This window comes from Megalops cyprinoides, chromosome 1 (assembly GCF_013368585.1).
Source record: "Megalops cyprinoides isolate fMegCyp1 chromosome 1, fMegCyp1.pri, whole genome shotgun sequence".
Taxonomy (NCBI): Eukaryota; Metazoa; Chordata; class Actinopteri; order Elopiformes; family Megalopidae; genus Megalops; species Megalops cyprinoides.
Window position 1 is genome coordinate 54,065,185 of NC_050583.1, and position 18,448 is coordinate 54,083,632.

General features: G+C 41.7%; 1 protein-coding gene across 1 annotated transcript in view; it reads left to right on the forward strand.

Annotated features, from left to right (window-relative positions):
* The window catches only part of LOC118783711 (glutamate receptor ionotropic, delta-1-like), a 161,392-nt gene that overhangs the window by 99,242 nt on the left and 43,702 nt on the right, over positions 1 to 18,448 (forward strand). Inside the window, exons 4-6 of the mRNA XM_036537666.1 lie at positions 4,770 to 4,943; positions 9,285 to 9,446; positions 11,896 to 12,015. Coding sequence (XP_036393559.1) covers positions 4,770 to 4,943; positions 9,285 to 9,446; positions 11,896 to 12,015 — 456 coding nt within the window. The remainder of the gene's footprint in view (positions 1 to 4,769; positions 4,944 to 9,284; positions 9,447 to 11,895; positions 12,016 to 18,448) is intronic.

Below are 18,448 nucleotides of genomic sequence, written 5' to 3' on the forward strand. Positions count from 1 at the left end.
GAGCCTGGCCTCCTTCCTTTCTGTTAAGTCATTGTTTTGTGGCATGCAAACGCATCCCGCTCACCCATTACAATACCGCGCCATGGTCTCATTATAGGTCTAATTGGAGGTGTCGGTGGGATTGAGGTGATGGTGCGTTAATCTCCTAGATGTCTTAAAATGTAGCAGTTCACAGCATGCTGTTTGTGCCGTGATACGACGCGGTGCCTCAGTGTAGCAAACAGGCAAACGATGAAGCAAGCAGCCTCTTAAAGTCTGTCAGTGTGAAGTTTTGCCAGTTTTGCCTGAATGGGGCAGGCCTTACAGTGAGATTTACGGCTGAGGGGGAAAACAATGAAGAAATGAAATGTACCTTAGTTGCTGTAATTACAACTACACGAAATTACACAGATGCAAATTTAGATCAGAGATTTTCAAAATAAAAAAGGAATACTGTGAGTGACATCGTCAAACCATTTTTCTGTCTGCTCTGGTGGCCTCAATCAACTAGTGGACGGAGTGTTCTTTCCAGTGATACAATGGTTTCTATGAATACATTCTCTCAATTGCCGCATTGCTTACACCCCTGTTAGTTTGTTCTTTTCTCTGTTCTCTGGTTCAGACACCTGAAATAAAAAAGGAGTCTCCGAGGAGGATTGTTTATAGGATGATTGTGGACTTCAAAAGAACTTTAGCTTAGCTTTCATATGTGTGAATATTTTTTTCTGATGTCTAGGCCATTTATGCAGGCAAACATCAATCAAAGAGAATGTAGAATGTATTTTTTTAAAAATATGCTGCCAGATTAAAAAACTGGTCATGATGTATTCTTTAAATAGCCTGCTTGTAATGCCATGGGTTACAACTGAAAGAATGCTGAGATAAAATGGTGAACATAAAGGGTGAATCTTGGTGATGGTACCTATAGAAGACATTTCACTGTATTAATGTAATTCTCATACAACAATTATTGTTGTCACTGGCATCCAAATGATGTGGAGATATGTTTCCTAAAATCTCCTCAAAATAGTTTCAATGGCCTAACATAAATGGCACATTAATATCACAATAATGGGGGAATTTTTATCTGAGACATAACCAACTGAAAGTGATCTCCAATTCCCCTGCACACTTCCAAAGGCATGGCAAATTTAAATCACAAACCTTCAGACAAATAACAAAGCATAGTTTTCCCATGATGTACTAACTAGTGGGGATGTGGGGGTCAGCAGTGTGGTTTAAGTACAGCTTGCAACCAAAGGTTTCTGGTTCAGTTTCCTGGTATGCCTCTGTTGTGCCCTTGGGCAAGGTTTAACTTTCTGTGTATTATAATTTTGTGTAGTTCTGTAAAGTAATCACCCAAGGCCAGTGACTCTTTGTCTGTGCAGATTCAAGCCTGTGAATGTGAAAGCAATGTGGTTGCACAGAGCATGATGTATATACAATTTATTATAGCTAAATTATACTGTATACTTGCTGTTCGTTTGTCTTCATCCAGGGTGAATAATATGGGTCATTGTTTTATAAAAAAGTGGCCTTGACTTAATATTTTCTAAAGCAGTTGAAGCTAAATACGTTGCTGAAGGGTCCATCAGTACTGCGTCACACGGGATTAGAACCCATGATCTTCTGGCTACAAGTCCATTTTCCTCTACCCACTCACTCATGCTGTTCCATATCGGTCAGCTGTCCATCTCATTCTAGTCCACATTGGATGTGTTCGCGCTCCTCCCTGTCCAGATGGAAGTGTTCTGCTGCCCCAGTGCCTCTCCCCCTCATAGATGATGGACACACTGGAGTGTAAAATCGAGGGCGATACGGGCGCCCTGGCGGAACACTGTGAGCACTGTCAGGGCTTTTAGCGCGAACACGGATCTCCTGCTCGCCGCTTCACTGGGGGGATTAATCTCTTAGGCTTTCAGGGGTTTTTAATGGGAAATGAATGTTCACCTCGACACATCTAATACTGCAGGTCATACGCTACTTGCTTTGTGATCATGCTGTTGGTCCCTAAAGAAGAAAAAAAAAAAGCACACAAACAAACTCTGTGGCTTCAGGAAAATGAATTGGTTCTGTTGCTAGACTAATGCCCCCCCCCCCCCCCCCCCCCAATGAATGATCAGTCTTACTTAAAATGTCTCTCACTAACAACTTGAGGATAAATGATCTATTTACCAGATTAGTTGGTTTAATTTATTTACAGCATGTTTGCCAGTGAAATATGCAAAGAATTCAGTCAGTGGAAGTGTGCAGGAAAAGTTCAGGATAGTGTTGTGGAGTTGGGGCTAAAGCCGTCCGCTGATGAGGACTGACTGTGATCTCTGAGAGATCTTCCTGCAGTTAAGACAAAAGAAGTGAAGCGCTGTTAGAGGCATCTCCTCTCGTTTAGGCACCGTGTCTGAGATTCTGTAGCAAAGCAGAGCTGAAGCGTCTCAACAGCTCCAGACTGGGTGACTCGGTTCTCATTGCCATTGGCAAGGCATTACCTTCTGTTAATGCCATGCTGTCAGCTGTCCTTCCACTGACACTGGCAGGAAGTGTCAGACATGGGGCGCCGTGGCGACGTGGCCAATTCAGGCGCATTCCCAGAGACCAACTAGAAGGAGGCCAGAGAGCAAACTAAATGTCTGAAAAGATGTAAGGCTAAGAGGATAGATGCTAAGTGAATAGGAACTCATTGTCATCCCATGTTGGCTGATGTCAGAGGAAAGAATATGATTATGGCTACCAGTCAAAGAGCCAAAAGATTACCATTTTTGGGTTTTGACTGCTCTATTGTATTGCAGAACATGGGCAGGTACAACTAACTAGCTTTCCTGGCTTAAGAGGAAGATCAAAGACCTTTATGCAAACACATATTTAACTCATGCACACGTGTGCGCGCACACACACACACACACACACACAGACGCACAAAGGACCACACACTAGCAAAATGAAGGATCCATGTATCAGATCAGCTCATTAATGCTGACGTGGGCAGAATCAGATGAAGGATGGTGTTCTAGAAGCAATTTCAAAAATGCATCAATCTAGGAGAGGATCATAAATTAAAGTACATTAAATCGCAATATTCTATATATTTGCTTATAATGTTGTTTGATATTTTAAGTCCCTACTCAGAAGTGTGCAGGATAATATACACAATTTTGCTCTTTAAGTTAAATATTCACCTGTACTTTTTATTGGAGCTGTCATAAACCACTGATAGATGTATGTGCTAAATATAGTGAATATGTTTAGCATCTCATAAAAGATATTTTCTTGTCCTGTATTTTCCTCTTTACAGAAAAAGTACTGAATCTCAGCAGAAGAAATAAAGTTTGCCTTTAAGAGTTAAGCTCTTAATTTAGCACCGTTATAGCATCAGTGTCTAACTAGTGACACATCTTCCAGTCAAATGGTTTTGGAAGATGCTGTTGCTATGGGAATGGGATACTGTTAATTAAATTAATTGTTAAATTGAGTTATAATCAGTAGGCGATTTGAGGGGGGGATGCTATCCCCCTTATTAGCAAAATGACCAAAATGCATCCCCCTTGTTACACTGCCACCCCCCCTCTCCATCCCCTAGTTAGTAGCAGAGAGAGTGCTGCGTGTGCATCTGCCATCCCCCCTGTTAAAAATGAACAAATCACCTACTGATTATAATTAATGTAATATAATATTATTGTCTGAGGAGTCAATAGCAAAGGCAGTCATATATCCTCACTTACTAAAATGGTAAAAAAAAAAAAAAAACATCCTGCTTTGCTCTGTGTGCCACCAATTATAGTGGAGATCAGCATTCATAAGTACAATCTCGAAGGGGCAATGGACTTCCTGGAGTACATTAATGCCCCTTTATCAGTGTGGAGCTTGTTCCAGACTAAAGAAAGCTGGAGCCAGATCAGTCTGTTCTGGTACAGCATGATTGCATTTCTGTTACATTATCTTCGATCAGAGCTGCAGTACATGATGTTACACTGAACACTGGCGTCTGCTGGGATCAAGACATCCCCAGGACTTTGTCTGCAGTCCAGGGCTGAAATTACTGGACTCCATATTACAGTTATCTACCTTGACTTTTTCACTGTGATTAGTGAAGGCAGCATGCACCACCCCTTCTTCCGTGTTATCTGTCATTGGCAAAGACAGAAGCGGCAAACTAGCTAGTTGCTAGTTGCCGACATCGGCCATTGGTTGCCTGCAGCTGAGGAGGCCAGCGCTGCTGATGCTAACAGGCTGATCCTGCAAACATTATCTCAACAGACACTGAACTAAGGGAGGTGGCTTGGTCCCATTCTACAATGGAAAAGGAGTACAAGTGTCCCTTAAAATAAGGGAAAGTCAAGTTTTTCAAAGTTTGGATTTTAAGGTTTTTCAGCTCCCTACTGGACCAGGGAGAGGAGCCAGAGCTATATTGTCTGACCCTTGGTGTCCACTGAGGACCATTGATCTGGCCAGTCTGCAGAGACTCTCTGGTCTGGCCAGACTGAAATCTCTATTGATCAAATATCCTCCAGGTCTCCTGCACTGACACACTCCTCTGGTTCACACACAAACATGCACAAGCGCACACACACACACACACACACAACCCAACACATTCATGTAATTATTGCCTGTGCTCTGTTCAATATAATTATATTGAATTATTCCATTCAATATAATTACTGTGCACTCCCTTACCTCACCCCACCTCAAAAAAGCCACTATTTTCATTGCAGTCATTGTAGAGTTCCACACCATCAACGGCTGCATCAACCGGCAGTGACACGTGTCCACCTGTTTGTGTGGCATCCCCACAGGAGATCAGCGACACAGAGATTCTGGAGCTGGTGCACAGTGCCCTGGGGCGGATGACGGTCATTCGCCAGATCTTCCCCTTGTGGAAGGACAGCAATGTTCGCTGCATGAGGAACAACCACCGGATCTCCTCCCTGCTCTGCGACCCCCAGGAGGGCTACCTGCAATCCCTGGAGGTCAGTGGTGCGGTTTGGTCAGCTGTCGGGCCGGGCCATTACAAGCACTCATCCTGAGTTCAGTGTAACTGCAGTGTGCGCTGTCTTTATTTCAAACCCAACAAATTTAAAGGACTCTTCATTTTTATTCTATTCCTACTTCCTTTTACACTAAACTGAACGTAAATAGTGTATCAAATTTAAACCTAAATACAGTACAAGAAATTAAAAAAACACTTAAACTTTTTACTCAAATTTAAAATTTCTACCCAAAATGCATTTCAGCTCCTTTGAATATATGCCACTCATTGTTGTCAGTTCCAAAGGCCAGTTCACTTTAAAAGTTGTTTCTGATGATTAACATAAAAGTACATAAAAAATCAGAACAAGAACATATGGGGTTTTTGTATATCATGTTTAGAAACACCTGGTATTTTACCAAGTAATGATTATCTCAGATATTATGAGCATGTGGCTGTTTTTGGAGCTGTACATGTAGGTGAAAGCTGGCGATGACAGTTTTAGAAGTCTGTGCTTATGTTTGCAGAGACAGAAGGTTCTTTCATTATATTACACATAGCCGAGACAATGTCTCACATCAATCAGCATACTCCCACATGTTCTAAGTCCTCCTTTTCATAGATGAGAAAGTTACAGGCATTACTGTGCGATCATTCCACTTTTATCCAAAGTAACAAAGCGATAAAGCAACAAAGCTTAAAATAGGTGTATACTGTGCACACCGTGCATAAAAATGCCTTCATTCGTAGTTCGTTAGCATGCTTGATCTTTTTTTCTGTAAGGTTATGTTTCACGTAACGTTACATGTTGTTAGAATAAAGAAACAAACGTTGTCAGCTGACGCATGCTCAAAATACATGTTCTGTGTGGTGTCATCCAACCAGCATTTACCAGAAACAGGTCAGCATAAGTTTCTGGCCTCTCAAGCTGTAGATCTCATATGACGACACTCGGTGACCTCATGCGGTGATGTAAGCAGAAAGCCTACATCATCTTGCGCGGAAGGCTCCTTGAACCAAACCTGAACCCTTCCTTTGCATCACGAACAGATGGCACAGCTTCCCAAAAAATCCCTCTGGGGTCTCACCCCCAATAATTCATGCAAAAGAGGGTTAAATGCTCTTTGATGTTAAATCACCTTTGTGGCAAGCAAAACCAATGGATTGCAGGGGGGGGGTGCAAACTTGTCAGTTGCTTGTAAATTCATTTTTTGTTTCAACATAACCTTGACGTGGAAATGAACCGCAGATTGACAATTGAGTTGCATGTCGTCATTTTTTTTTTCCTGTTTCTGAAGTCAACGGCGCAAAAGAGGTTGTTTCTGAAAGTGACACCTTTTTTATTGATGTAAGCCGATGGAAAATGAGCCTGCATTTTGCACAAGCTTATTATCCTGGTGCACTTTGGTGACAAACAGGCATGAATATAGAATGTACAGTGTGGACATGTGTGGGAAATAATATCAGTGACGAGAGAATACACCACTGTGATGACTTTAATAACGTATGTATTGATATTTATCACAATAGTTCTTTAAATGTTGTACACTGTAGTTATTAATGCTTTATTAAGTGTGTATAATCTGGAAGTACCATAAAGTACTATATCAAGTGCATACTTTAAACTTCAAACTATCAAGTATACACTTCAAACTTCCTACCATCCTTTTTGGAACAATATTACCCAAATTCACAGCAGAGAATCCATAATAGAAAAATGGAAAGCATTTGTTTCATGATAAAAGTGACAAATATTATGACAATCGCATTTACTTGATGTTCACAGATGTAAAAACAAAATTGTTTTTGAAAACATAAAAACATTTTAAGTGATTAAAATATTCAATTAGTGACAATGATTATTGATTATTAATTATTTCAAAATAAAAAATGTGATAATTAACTCTGAAACCACGTGGTTTTACAAGAAACTAAAAAGATTAATTCAGAGTCTAGATTAAAATTTTATGTTTTATTCAAATAGAGGGAAATCATGCCACTGGCTCAGGCTAAAGTCTTCACCATCTGATTTTTCTGGACTCTCAAGGTACTTAGCTCCTTGTGAATGCAGGATTGCGGATTCAGGAGAATATTGACAAAACATAACAGGAGACCTTAGGTAGATGGTGGATTCAAGCCTTCATTGGAGGTTGATGTTGTTAACAAGAGGAAACTCATGACTCCTGAGTTTTGAGGCAACAGTTCTGTTCACACCCCCCCCCCTTTGACACAGGGGAGGAGGTGGTATTATAACACTAACTGCTTTCACCCCTACGGCTCTCAGCTCTGTGATGTAAAACAGTGAGCCTGTGCATTGCATATTACTCAGCAGACATCACATCTGTGTTCACGAGGAGCGCTGTGCAGAGCATCGGAATTCAAGAGGGGGCAGAAGCCTCTCGCTAGGCCTCCGGTGCCCTCTTTCCCCTCCCTGCCCCCGCTGCTCTCCCCAGCTGTGGCTGTATCCTCTCGCCGGACACACGTGTGGCTCGCAGGAGGTCGGCGTCACTGGAGCGGGACAGGGCACACTCCTCCAGCACTCCACCCCTAGGAGGGAGGCCCCCCCCCCCCCCCCCCCCGTTTTCATGTCATCGCTAAAATGCATTAAGACTGCATCCGTTATATTTCCTGTCTGTCAGTACGCCGGACCCGACGCGCCCTGACAATTTACCTCGCATAATGAAACGCATCTCGAGCCATTTGTGGCTGCACGTGCATTGCCCGCCTCATTAGAGAGAACGTGAAGGCACTAACAAACAGAATACTGTACACAGCAACAAAGGATGCTCCGCTAATCCGCTCTCCCTCAGCATATGGTGTCTGAGGCCCGAAGCCAGCCTGACTATTTTAAAAGATGGAATTATGTCTAAAAAATCATGAAAGGACAGTGAGGCAAAGGCAATAATGATAGGAGCAGATTTATTTTACCTTTTCATAGATTTTTCAAGTGAACAAAAGGTACAGCTCTGTAGCATGTAAAAGCTATTCGGATATCTAGGGCAAACTAGCAAACGCTTCTTTTAATATTGCTTTTCAGAAGGGCTCCCAAGTGGATCAGTTAGATAAAGCACTTGTTCTGAGTGCAGGCTGAGCCCTACGACCTGGGTTTGAGCCCAGCTATGTCATCAGCCAACAACGACTGAGAGCCCACAGTGGCCTTGTTCAGCTGGGAATGGGGGTGGGTGACTTGGCAGGGTTCTCTCTTCATTGCGAATCCCTCCAATGGCTTGTGAGATGCTTGTGAAGTTCTTTATTTCAGTGATGTCAGTGAGGATATGCCAATTGTCCAATCAGTGACTGCCTTACTGTGGCATACTCTGGGACTTGGATAAACAATAACAGTTGGCTGTGTGTGAGCATATCGGGGGTTTGCATTTGCCATCCTTCAGGGCTCCACTGCCAGCATATTTTGTGTGTTAAGAGACAGTCTTGTGCAATGGGCAATTCCAAATTTGGTGTAAAAAGGGAAAAACAAAAATACAAAACATAAATATTACTTCACAGGATATACGAGCAGACTTATGTCATTGGGGACAAGAGATGATGTGATGTAGCATGCAAACGATAATATGAAGATATCGTCATTAATCAAATGTGTTCTATTCTGCAGTCCTTTGTTTAACTTACTTTTCATAAGGCAATTAGCAAGTGCAAATTCGGTTGGCAGGGTTAAGTGCATTGAGACCAGCTGGCTTAATATCTGTGATTATCTCACTCATATAAAAGTTATTATTACTCTACTGCATGCAATATCCAGAATTAGAAACTGAGGGTTTGACTGTATCTTATGATTCACATACACACAGTCTGTCCACATCCCTTGGACAGTCCCAGTAGTTTGTCTTCAATTCATCTTGTCTTACATAAGTACAGACTTCCTTTTTTCATCTAAATCAGATGTGATTTTTATACGCACACTGTTCCATGGCATCAGACTACCAGCCTCTTTTTCATTGCCCTGAATAAGTTTTCACTTTGTCAGAAAAGTGTTTAAATTAGCTGCTTCCCAATGTCATTAAGGAAATGCGTCAAATACAGCCTGCAAGACCACAAATATTCCTTATAAGAGTTGAGTAATTGCCGCTGTGTTTTCCTCTTCTCCCCATCTGCTCTATCAACTCTCCCCCTGCCAAATTCAACTCACATTAAAACCTCTTAGGTACACAGTCATTTTCTTCTCTGATTTTGGTTTCCTTTATAGCAGAAAATTGTGTTGCATACTAGGTAACTTTCATCAAATGTTTGGTCTGATTTTAATGTTTTTTTTTTCTTTTCATTCCAGTTTTTAATCTGTTGACCGTTCTTACCTTCTTACTGATGTCTGTGTTCTGACTTTGTTCAGGTGTCCAACTTGTACCTGTATGACAGTGTGCTGATGCTGGCCAACGCCTTCTACAGGAAATTGGAGGACAGGAAGTGGCATAGCATGGCCAGTCTGAACTGCATAAGGAAGTCTACCAAGCCCTGGAACGGGGGCTGGTCTATGCTGGAGACCATCCAGAAGGTGAGACATGTTGGAAAAAATTATTATCTTTGCTAACAAACACAAACTATTTGGTATGGAAACTATTGATGTTTACTTGATGATCTGAGGATATATGTGCAGTATATATACAACTGCATATTTATCCTCTGTTATGTATATTGTACGCTACTGTAATATTTATATGAAAGCGTTGTAGTTCCATTTACATACACTGATGAGCCAAATCATTATGATCACTCACAGGTGAACCAAATAACGTTGATCATCTTCAAACAAGGGCACATGTCAAGGTCTGGGTAGATTAGATGGTAAGCGAACAATCCGTTCTTGTAGTCAACGTGTTGGATGCAGGAGAAATGGGCAGGAGTAAAGACCTGAGCGACTTTGACAAGGGCCAAATTGTTATGACCAGACAACTGGGTCAGAGCATCTCTGAAATGGGAAGGCTTGTGGGATGCTCCCGGTCAGCAGTGGTGAGTACCTACCAACAGTGGTCCAAGGAGAGACAAACCACAAACCAGCGACAGGGTGTTGGGCGCCCAAGGCTCATCGATGCGCGAGGGCAACGAAGGCTATCCTGTCTGGTCCAAACCGACAGAAGGTCTACTGTGGCACAAGTCACAGAAAATTTTAATGAAGGTTACGGGAGGAATGTGTCACAACACACAGTGCATCGCACCCTGCTGCGTATAGGGCTGTGTAGCTGCAGAACGGTCAGAGTGCCCGTGTTGACCCCTGTCCACCGTCGAAAGTGCCTACAATGGGCATGCGAGCGTTGGAACTGGACCTTGGAGCAGTGAAAGAAGGTCGCCTGGTCCGATGAGTCCCATTTTCTTTTACATCGCGTGGATGGCCGTGTATGTGTGCGCCATTTACCTAGGGAACTGATGGCACCAAGATGCCCTGTGGGAAGATGACAAGCCGGTGGAGGGAGTGTGATGCTCTGAGCAATATTCTGCTGGGAAACCCTGTGTCCGGCCTATCGTGTGGACGTCAATTTGTCATGTGCCACCTACCTAAACATTGTGTCAGACCAGGTACACCCCTTCATGGCAATGGTATTCCCTGATGGCAGTGGCCTCTTTTAGCAGGATAATGCGCCCTGCCACACTGCACACATTGTTTGGGAATGGTTTGAGGAACATGATGAAGTGTTCAAGGTGTTGCCCTGGCCTCCAAATTCACCAGATCTCAATCCGATTGAGCATCTGTGGGATGTGCTGGACCGACAAGTCAGATCCACAGCAGTTCCACCTTGCAACTTACAGGACTTGAAGGATCTGCTGCTAATGTTTTGGTGCCAGATACCACAGGACACCTTCAGGGGTCTTGTAGAGTCCATGCCTCCGTTTTGGTGGCACACGGAGGACCAACAGGTGGTCATAATGTTTTGGCTCATCAGTGTATGTGTGTGTGTGTGTGTTTGTGTGTTTGTGTGTGCAATGTAAATGGAAGTATTAAGTATTCATATACATATTAGAAGAGCTTGGAAATGTAAGCATATCCTCTTTAAAGCATTAGAAAGCTCCAATACCAAAGAGGGCTGCATTGGCCTTGCCCTAATTCTGCATTACAGTTCATCCTAGAGATGCTCTATGTTGCGTCTAGTCGGGGCTCTGTGCCGGCCACTGCAATGTTCCGATGTTACTCCCTTCAAATCAGACTTTTATTGTCACACCCATTTTCTGGCAATCAGATGATTTCAGATGTATCATATATATGTATTATATATTTGCACAGACAGTATAAATACCAGCTACATAAAAAATCAGTCCACAATAGACAGGAAGCTTCAAAGAAGGCTTCCAGCTGAATCAAAGAAGTAGAGCTGTTTGAAATTCAAATAGGTTTCCTTTTTGGAAAGGCCTGAGTTTCCCCCTGCTGTCAGTAGTATCGCTGCAATCATATGTCCCCTGGACACCTGTGCAGGTAGGGATCATGAGGACTGTGGCTTTTTGTGGAAGCTCAGTCAGTGGCTCTTGTGGGTTTTTTTTTTTTTTTTTTCATTTTTTATTATTATTTTTTTTTCTCAGCCGAACTTTTTCCAGTCCCCAAAGCCAATTTTCTCGTTGCAGGAAATTGATGTCTCTGGATCTGTGAGTAGCAGCAGGACACATCAGCGTGTGCTGTTCAATTTCATGCTCTTTTAAAGTTCCATGATCCACAGACTGTGGCGGAAAAGGGTATAATCTGTCCCGCAGGACACACAATTGACAGTTGTTTGAGAGACTCCGCTCCGGCCACCCGTCCGCACCGCTGAGCCGCTCATTTCGGGTCCGCGTGGATTTGATTTATTAATCTGTTTTTTTGGAGGATATTATTTCACCTCAAACTGAGCAAGGGACTAGCTTAATGCCCCCATTCTGAAACTGCCACAAGGCGATCTGACCTCTCAAATGTCTGTTTTGAAGAGGGAGGGCAATACGGTTGTGTGTCAGTGAAAACAAAGCGCTGCTGGTTTCCGCAGGGTCGCATCACCGGGCTCACGGGAACCATGGACTTCCGCGACAACGGCTCCAATTCGCACGTCCAGTTCGAGATCCTGGGAACCAGCTACAGTGAGACCTTTGGAAAAGATGTCAAGAGGGTGAGCAACCAAAATTCTCTTCCTTTTAAGCAGTTTCTACCGGACAAAGCAACAGTTCAAACTGACCTTTCCATGGTCAATTGCTCCGATTATCTGCTGCCAATATTGTGACATTATAAGCACTGATGAGGCAGGTGATGTGTTTTAGTGTGTGTGTGTGCATTGTCAATCCCGGTTAGCACGGTGGACAGCAGCTTCTTCAGAATGCAGCCTAGGATCCCACTGGAGCACAGCAAGAGAGATGAACCCAGGATTTTTCCAAGGGTTACTCAACACAAGCATATCACAGAGAGGAAGCCCTGATCATTTTCTTCCCTGGAGAACTTCCTGATGAAAGTTACCCTTCAAGCAATTGTACCTGCTTAAAAAGGACCGTGAAAATTCACGAAATTAAGTAGAAAAAATACTAATACATATTAACATATTTAAAGGAAGGCAAATGGCTTTATTAATAAAACATATATTGGCATTTGGCCTCATATGTCTCAGGGCAAAACTTCAAAGTTTTAACACTTTAGATACTTGCAGCTGAATTTGTGATTTTGAGCTTGAATTTGTGTAATTGTTTTTTTTTTTTTTTTCACCATGGACAGGCAATGGCTTAACTATTAACCTGTAAAAATCTAATCTTAAACCACTCATTCAAAACCACACATCTGAGCTTATGAAATGTATGCTTTCAAAATAATTTCTAAATAATATTATGTAAATTTGGCAGTGTATTACCTATGATATGCCAGCTGCTATATGTTTAACTAAACTAACCTACAGGTTACAAGCGGAAACATATTAGTTTTTTATTGCATATTTATTGCATGTTTATGGTTTTTTATGACAGCATAAACAAAATTCTGATATTAATTGAGAGGCTAAACAATCCTGTACCATGCTGTTTTTATTGAATTTTAAATGATATATTTCATATGTAAGAGGAAACAACTCACAGTACCTCCATGATCTGCTGGTGTTTTTTGTGTGATCAGAAATTCTGACAGCGGTCATATTTTAAAAAATGAAAATAATTAGAGTGTAGACCTTGATCTTAACCACAATCCTGCTATCTTAAAGTATAGTTCACTTAACTGTGTGCTGCTTTCTTCTCTTGGAGGAATGAGTTTCTTTGATTTCCCAAAACCACCTTTGCTGTTTCTTTTCTCCACGCGCAGTAACACTGTCAGCAAATAACCATATCTCTTTGCCTTTGATGTCATGCAGCTTAAAAAGAAAAAAAATGGTTGTGATTGCCTAATTATTCCACCTTTTGGTAGGTAAAAACCTAACTAAAAAGATATAAAGGGTCTTGTTTAAAAGGTTACTGTAATTCATAATTGTAGAAGCATAAGACCTTTGTGCTTAAATAAGTCATACATATCTGCATGCAGTTTGACATAGTTACATATTAACTAATGTAACACATTTTGCTTCTACCAGCACTGATATATGTTACATTACCCTGCTGGCATTTAGCAGACACTCTTATCCAGAGCAACTTACATTTTACAATTTTTTATATGGCTGGATGTTTACTAAAGCAATTCTGGGTTAAGTACCTGGCCAAAGAATACAGCAGCAGTGCCCAAGCGAGGAATTGATCCAGTAATCTTTCAATCACAAGTGTTGCTCCTTGCCACTATGCTACATTGCCACTTCCTGTTGTTTTATAACTTCGCATTAACCTCTCAAACCTGCATGCAATATAAATACAGGGTTTAGTCTTACTCAAATCCACTGATGGTTTTCTGCACAAAACCCCCCTCCATTGTGTTTTTGCTGTGAATTTGGGTAATTAAGCTCCAAGTGCTGGGAATCTTGGCTCAATCAAGCATAATGAAGTTATCTGTTTCCGATAAGAACCCTGACCCAGAATAATGCAAGTTTTGCAAGTCTCAGCTGTGGTGCTGTTGCCTGAGAAGTTGGACAGAGCAGCTCCTGTTTGAAAGGGATTGTTGTTGTATAATAGTTGTAGAAATGAGAACTGATAGCATAAAAAGTCAGAGAAATGCCTCACAAAAGGGAGAGGCTGAGCACAAAGGGAGCGTTAGATGGTATCTTTGCCTCTGGTGGTGAGGATGGGCTCTGGAAAGCAGAGTACATTGTCTGGAGGAGAGCATATGTATTTTATGTATTTATATATATATATATATATATATATATATATACAGAGGTGGACACCCCGGCTTCAGGAAATAAAAGTCCTGCCACATATTTGTTGCACACATGCACTGCACCAGCTGAATTTAATTAGCACAACTCTAAGGCCAGGTAGAGGAGCTAATTAGTGAAATCACCTTGTTTAGTGAATGGCTAGAACAAATACATGGCAGGACTTTTGCTTTCTGAAGCTGGGATGTCCACCTCTATATATGTTGAAGAACCTCATGCTGTAGCTTTTCGCACAAACTACAGACAATCTGCGCTATTTCTCGAGCATAATCATTTACTCTATTTACGCAGTGGTGTCAATTATTCTGTGAATTATTTGTTTTATTGTTAATCAAGGAGGATAAAGGGGAACAGGTTGAAAGTAATGATAGATTTAAAGGTAATGTTTCAAGCCTCCCCTGTTTCCAGCTCACCAGCCGCCACTGAGATATGTGTATATATATATATATATATATATATATTTTTGTGAGTACTATTTATGATGTGTGGTTGACTAATGTGTGTGAGTTTAATGAAATGATACATGATGCCGTATGTGAATTACAGTTGGCTTTTGCCCTTCATGCTGTTCCACCAGTGAATACAAGTGTGAGGTGCAGTTTTTAGTCTGCTTTTACTAATATTGACTACATGTAAAAAACAAGATGAAATTATGTTTTGATTTGCTAATGCAAACATGATTGTATGATTGCATTTTGACTCTTGCTTTATTGATTTGGGTATAATTATATTACAGTCCTTTCAGTTTTGTAGTTTTACCTATATTGATTTTTTTTGTTTGATTTGTTAACTACAACATGGCAAGTGACCCTGTGCTTCTGTGAATCTCTGAGTTCTGTCTTTCACCAAAGGTTCAGTACATGCAAAAATGGTTCCTACAATTATATGTCACATTGTTTCCATTATTTTCTTAAGCATTTTAATCCTTTGTATGGCTGCGTGGGCTCTTTCTTTGTTTCTTGGTCCCCAGAGAGTGTCAGCCCACATATGTGGCTGACTCTCAACATCCTAATCGTAATCCAAACATTTTGAGTGTATATAATCCAGACAGAAATATTTTTAATATGCACGAATCATGACAATACCCTTACTAAATGTTCACATGAATTCTTTCCCCTCTTCTTATCATTACTATTACTACCTATTAGCTAGTCAAAGCAAGGACAACTGAACAAAGGCACAGTTGAAGAAGCATGTAGACCTTAATTTTGCAAGTGGCATTCCCTGCCAGGACTTTTGGAACCTACAGGTCGCTAGTCAAGGTTGGCTTAGCACAGTAGCTGCGTGGCATGTTTCTTAGCCCTCTCCTTTGTTTCTTGATTCAGTCCATTTTCACCTTCTACACAGTCTTCACGCTTCATTACAGCTCTAAGTAGTCACCCAATGCATCCTGTTTTTTTTTTTTTCCTCTTTTCTGAGGTTTTCACAGCAGCTTCAGCTTTAAAAGGGAATTTCTCTTGGAAAGAACAAAATGTAACAACTTTGAAAGACATTAATTAAAAAGACACACATTAAAGTGGAATTCAATCCCTCTGTCATGGCATTTTACCCGCATCCCAGGTATTCAAGCCAATTCATCGAACCGCATTCCATTAAAAAAATGAAACAAAAAAGCAAAGTCATTGACCAGTTTTTGTTTTGGTTTCTCCTTTCTTGCTCTTTAGAGTTCAAAAAGACTATTAAAGGTTCTGGCTTTGTTATTCCGGGCGTTTCAGTGTTGGCTATGAATACCTGGGATATTGAAATGTCACGGTGGTAGGAGGATTGAATTCCGTGTGGGTATTTTTTTTTTTTTTATCTTATCAGAAAAACATCAGCACAAATGAACCATGATGAGCAAATTCCAATGGCAGGCAAGTGGTGGGACACCCTGACAATCATGATGGTTATCTCTAATGGGAAACTTTAAAATTGCATCCAACACAATGCATGATGAGTGAGGGAGTCACGGTGAGTCTATATTCGCTTCTTCATTGAATTGTATGCTCAGTGACGCGCATCAGACTAACTGGATTAGGGAATTGGCCTGGACGTTTTTTTTTTCTTTTCTTTTCATTACCTCTGAGTTGACTGAGTGAGTCACTTGTCACTATTTAGGCAGCGCTCCATTAAAACTGCATGTTTTAGCGGGGGGTGAGGTAGTTCGCAAAGGCGCTGAAAAGCTTCTGTTTCCTTTCATGTCTGCCAGTGATTTCGTACCGATCAGCAGATTCGACGAGGAGAATAACCAAGCAGCTGAGCTTTGGAAGCAATGACGGAGCGGTCCCAGCCAGCCTCAGTGAAGGGTGACATTGGGATGTGACGTGGTGGCATAAGGACTCCATTCTGTACAGACAGCAAAAGACTTCTCACGTGTCGGTTAAAACGCTCATTGCACATTGTCATTTGCCTGTGTGTCACTCTTTTGACCAAAAGGTGTGTTTCAGGCCTGTCAGAATCAAAGCAGAATAAAATGCAAAGCATAATAAAAATGTGATACCATTCTTAGGTTTCCTTTAAATCCTTTAATATCAATATTAGGTTTCCTTTAAATCATTTGATATCAAAATTAGGTTTCCTTTAAATATCAATAGAAGGCCTCCCTTGGTTCAATGATAGGATGTGTAAAATTTGTTCAGGTCTTTGAGGAAATGTGGCTGTATGTGATTTTAGCATGGCTTATTGTAATGAATGTCAAGACTCTGTCCTCTGACTCACTGTAAATGTAAATGTGTTCGCGACAGCGTGTCAGTAACTACAGCTCAACAATGCCCTTTGTGGGTGGCAGAGGGACCTTATCAATCATCAGAACATCTGCTGTCTTCACTGTAATGAATGGTCACTTCCCATAGTCTAATGAGGTTACACTCGAGAGACATTTCTGTAGGACCAATTCCAGTTATGACATTCCGGTGTCCAAAGTACCGGAACATATGTATGTGCTCAGTATATGTTTTGATATAAAATCGATGTTGCAAACGTGCCCAGATCTTGACATGACATTGTCAGTGACATCAATGAACACGGGCAATAACACGATTTAAAGGAAAGCAGAACACAGCAGAGAGAGTCCAGTAGAAATGAAAATTTAATCACCAGGCATCCTAACTTGAATTATGAACCCAATGTATCACATTACGGCCATTAGGATCCCCAGGCCCTTGGCCATTTGTTCCACGCACGAGGCATCCCTGCCCGCCCCGTGTGGAGTTTATTTATTAGAGGCAATGAAAGGGAAGAGCCACTAATGGCATGTCAAATGCACTCAGCGTTGCTGTTGTTCATTATTACCCGCGCCGGCCACTGCAAGTTCCGGCGAGTGTCGCGGGTGAAAGAAACGAATTTGGCTAACTTAATTCCTCCCAGCATGAAGTCAGATGCTCTGTGAAGATGTGTAATCTGTTTATTTGACGCGCCCCAACGTCAGCGCAGCGTGGCTTCATACACATTTGGGTAAATATGAGTGTCTGCGGAGATGCTGGTGGGGCTGCGTCGTGCAGGCTACCCGAGTCACAATGCACTCGTTCCTCTGCCCGTTTCCCTTCCTACCCCTCTTTTCTCCTTACCAGTCTTTCCCCTCCATCTTTGTCTCAACTCACAGTGTCTGTTATATTCAAAATAACAAATAATTAAAGTGCAGCCGCTCCACTTCTTGTTTTTTCTTCTGGACATTTTGCCTCAATATTGTGCTCATTTTGTCTACCTTTATAGTAATGCTGGTGACATCCTTACCCTTCAGATAACGCATCTTACATAATCAGCTGCATGTGTGTTCAGAGCGTCAATGAATCGGTACATCGTGAATCACCCCGTGAGAATGTTGTGTTAGGCACTGTTCATTTAAACAGTACCTGAATAGTTCAAAGAGATTAACAGGCAAATAATTAATTACTCACACCACAACTGGTGATAACAGAGGGGACAAGCTAGGTAATCAAGCTCACAGTGTCTTTTCAATAAAAACATCCCCCTTGCTATGGGGCTGGGCCACTGACAGGCAAACGTGATTTGCAAGCAGACTGATAATTTATTTTGTGTCCGCAAACAAAATAAGGGGCCGAGGTACTTTGAGAAATCCTACATCACAGTTTAACTCTTCATGCATTTCTTCCGTTATACAGCGCGGCTGGAAGCAGAAAGCAGTTTTGTTTCCACGCTTAAGGGTCATGTTGTGTGGCAATTAGCCCCTGGGTGGAGTGGTACACTGCTGCTGTTTAGCGCCAATAGGCTAATGTAGCAACTTGTCCGCCCGGGCAGGTCTGTGTGATGATAGCAGTAGTTGCGTGTGGCA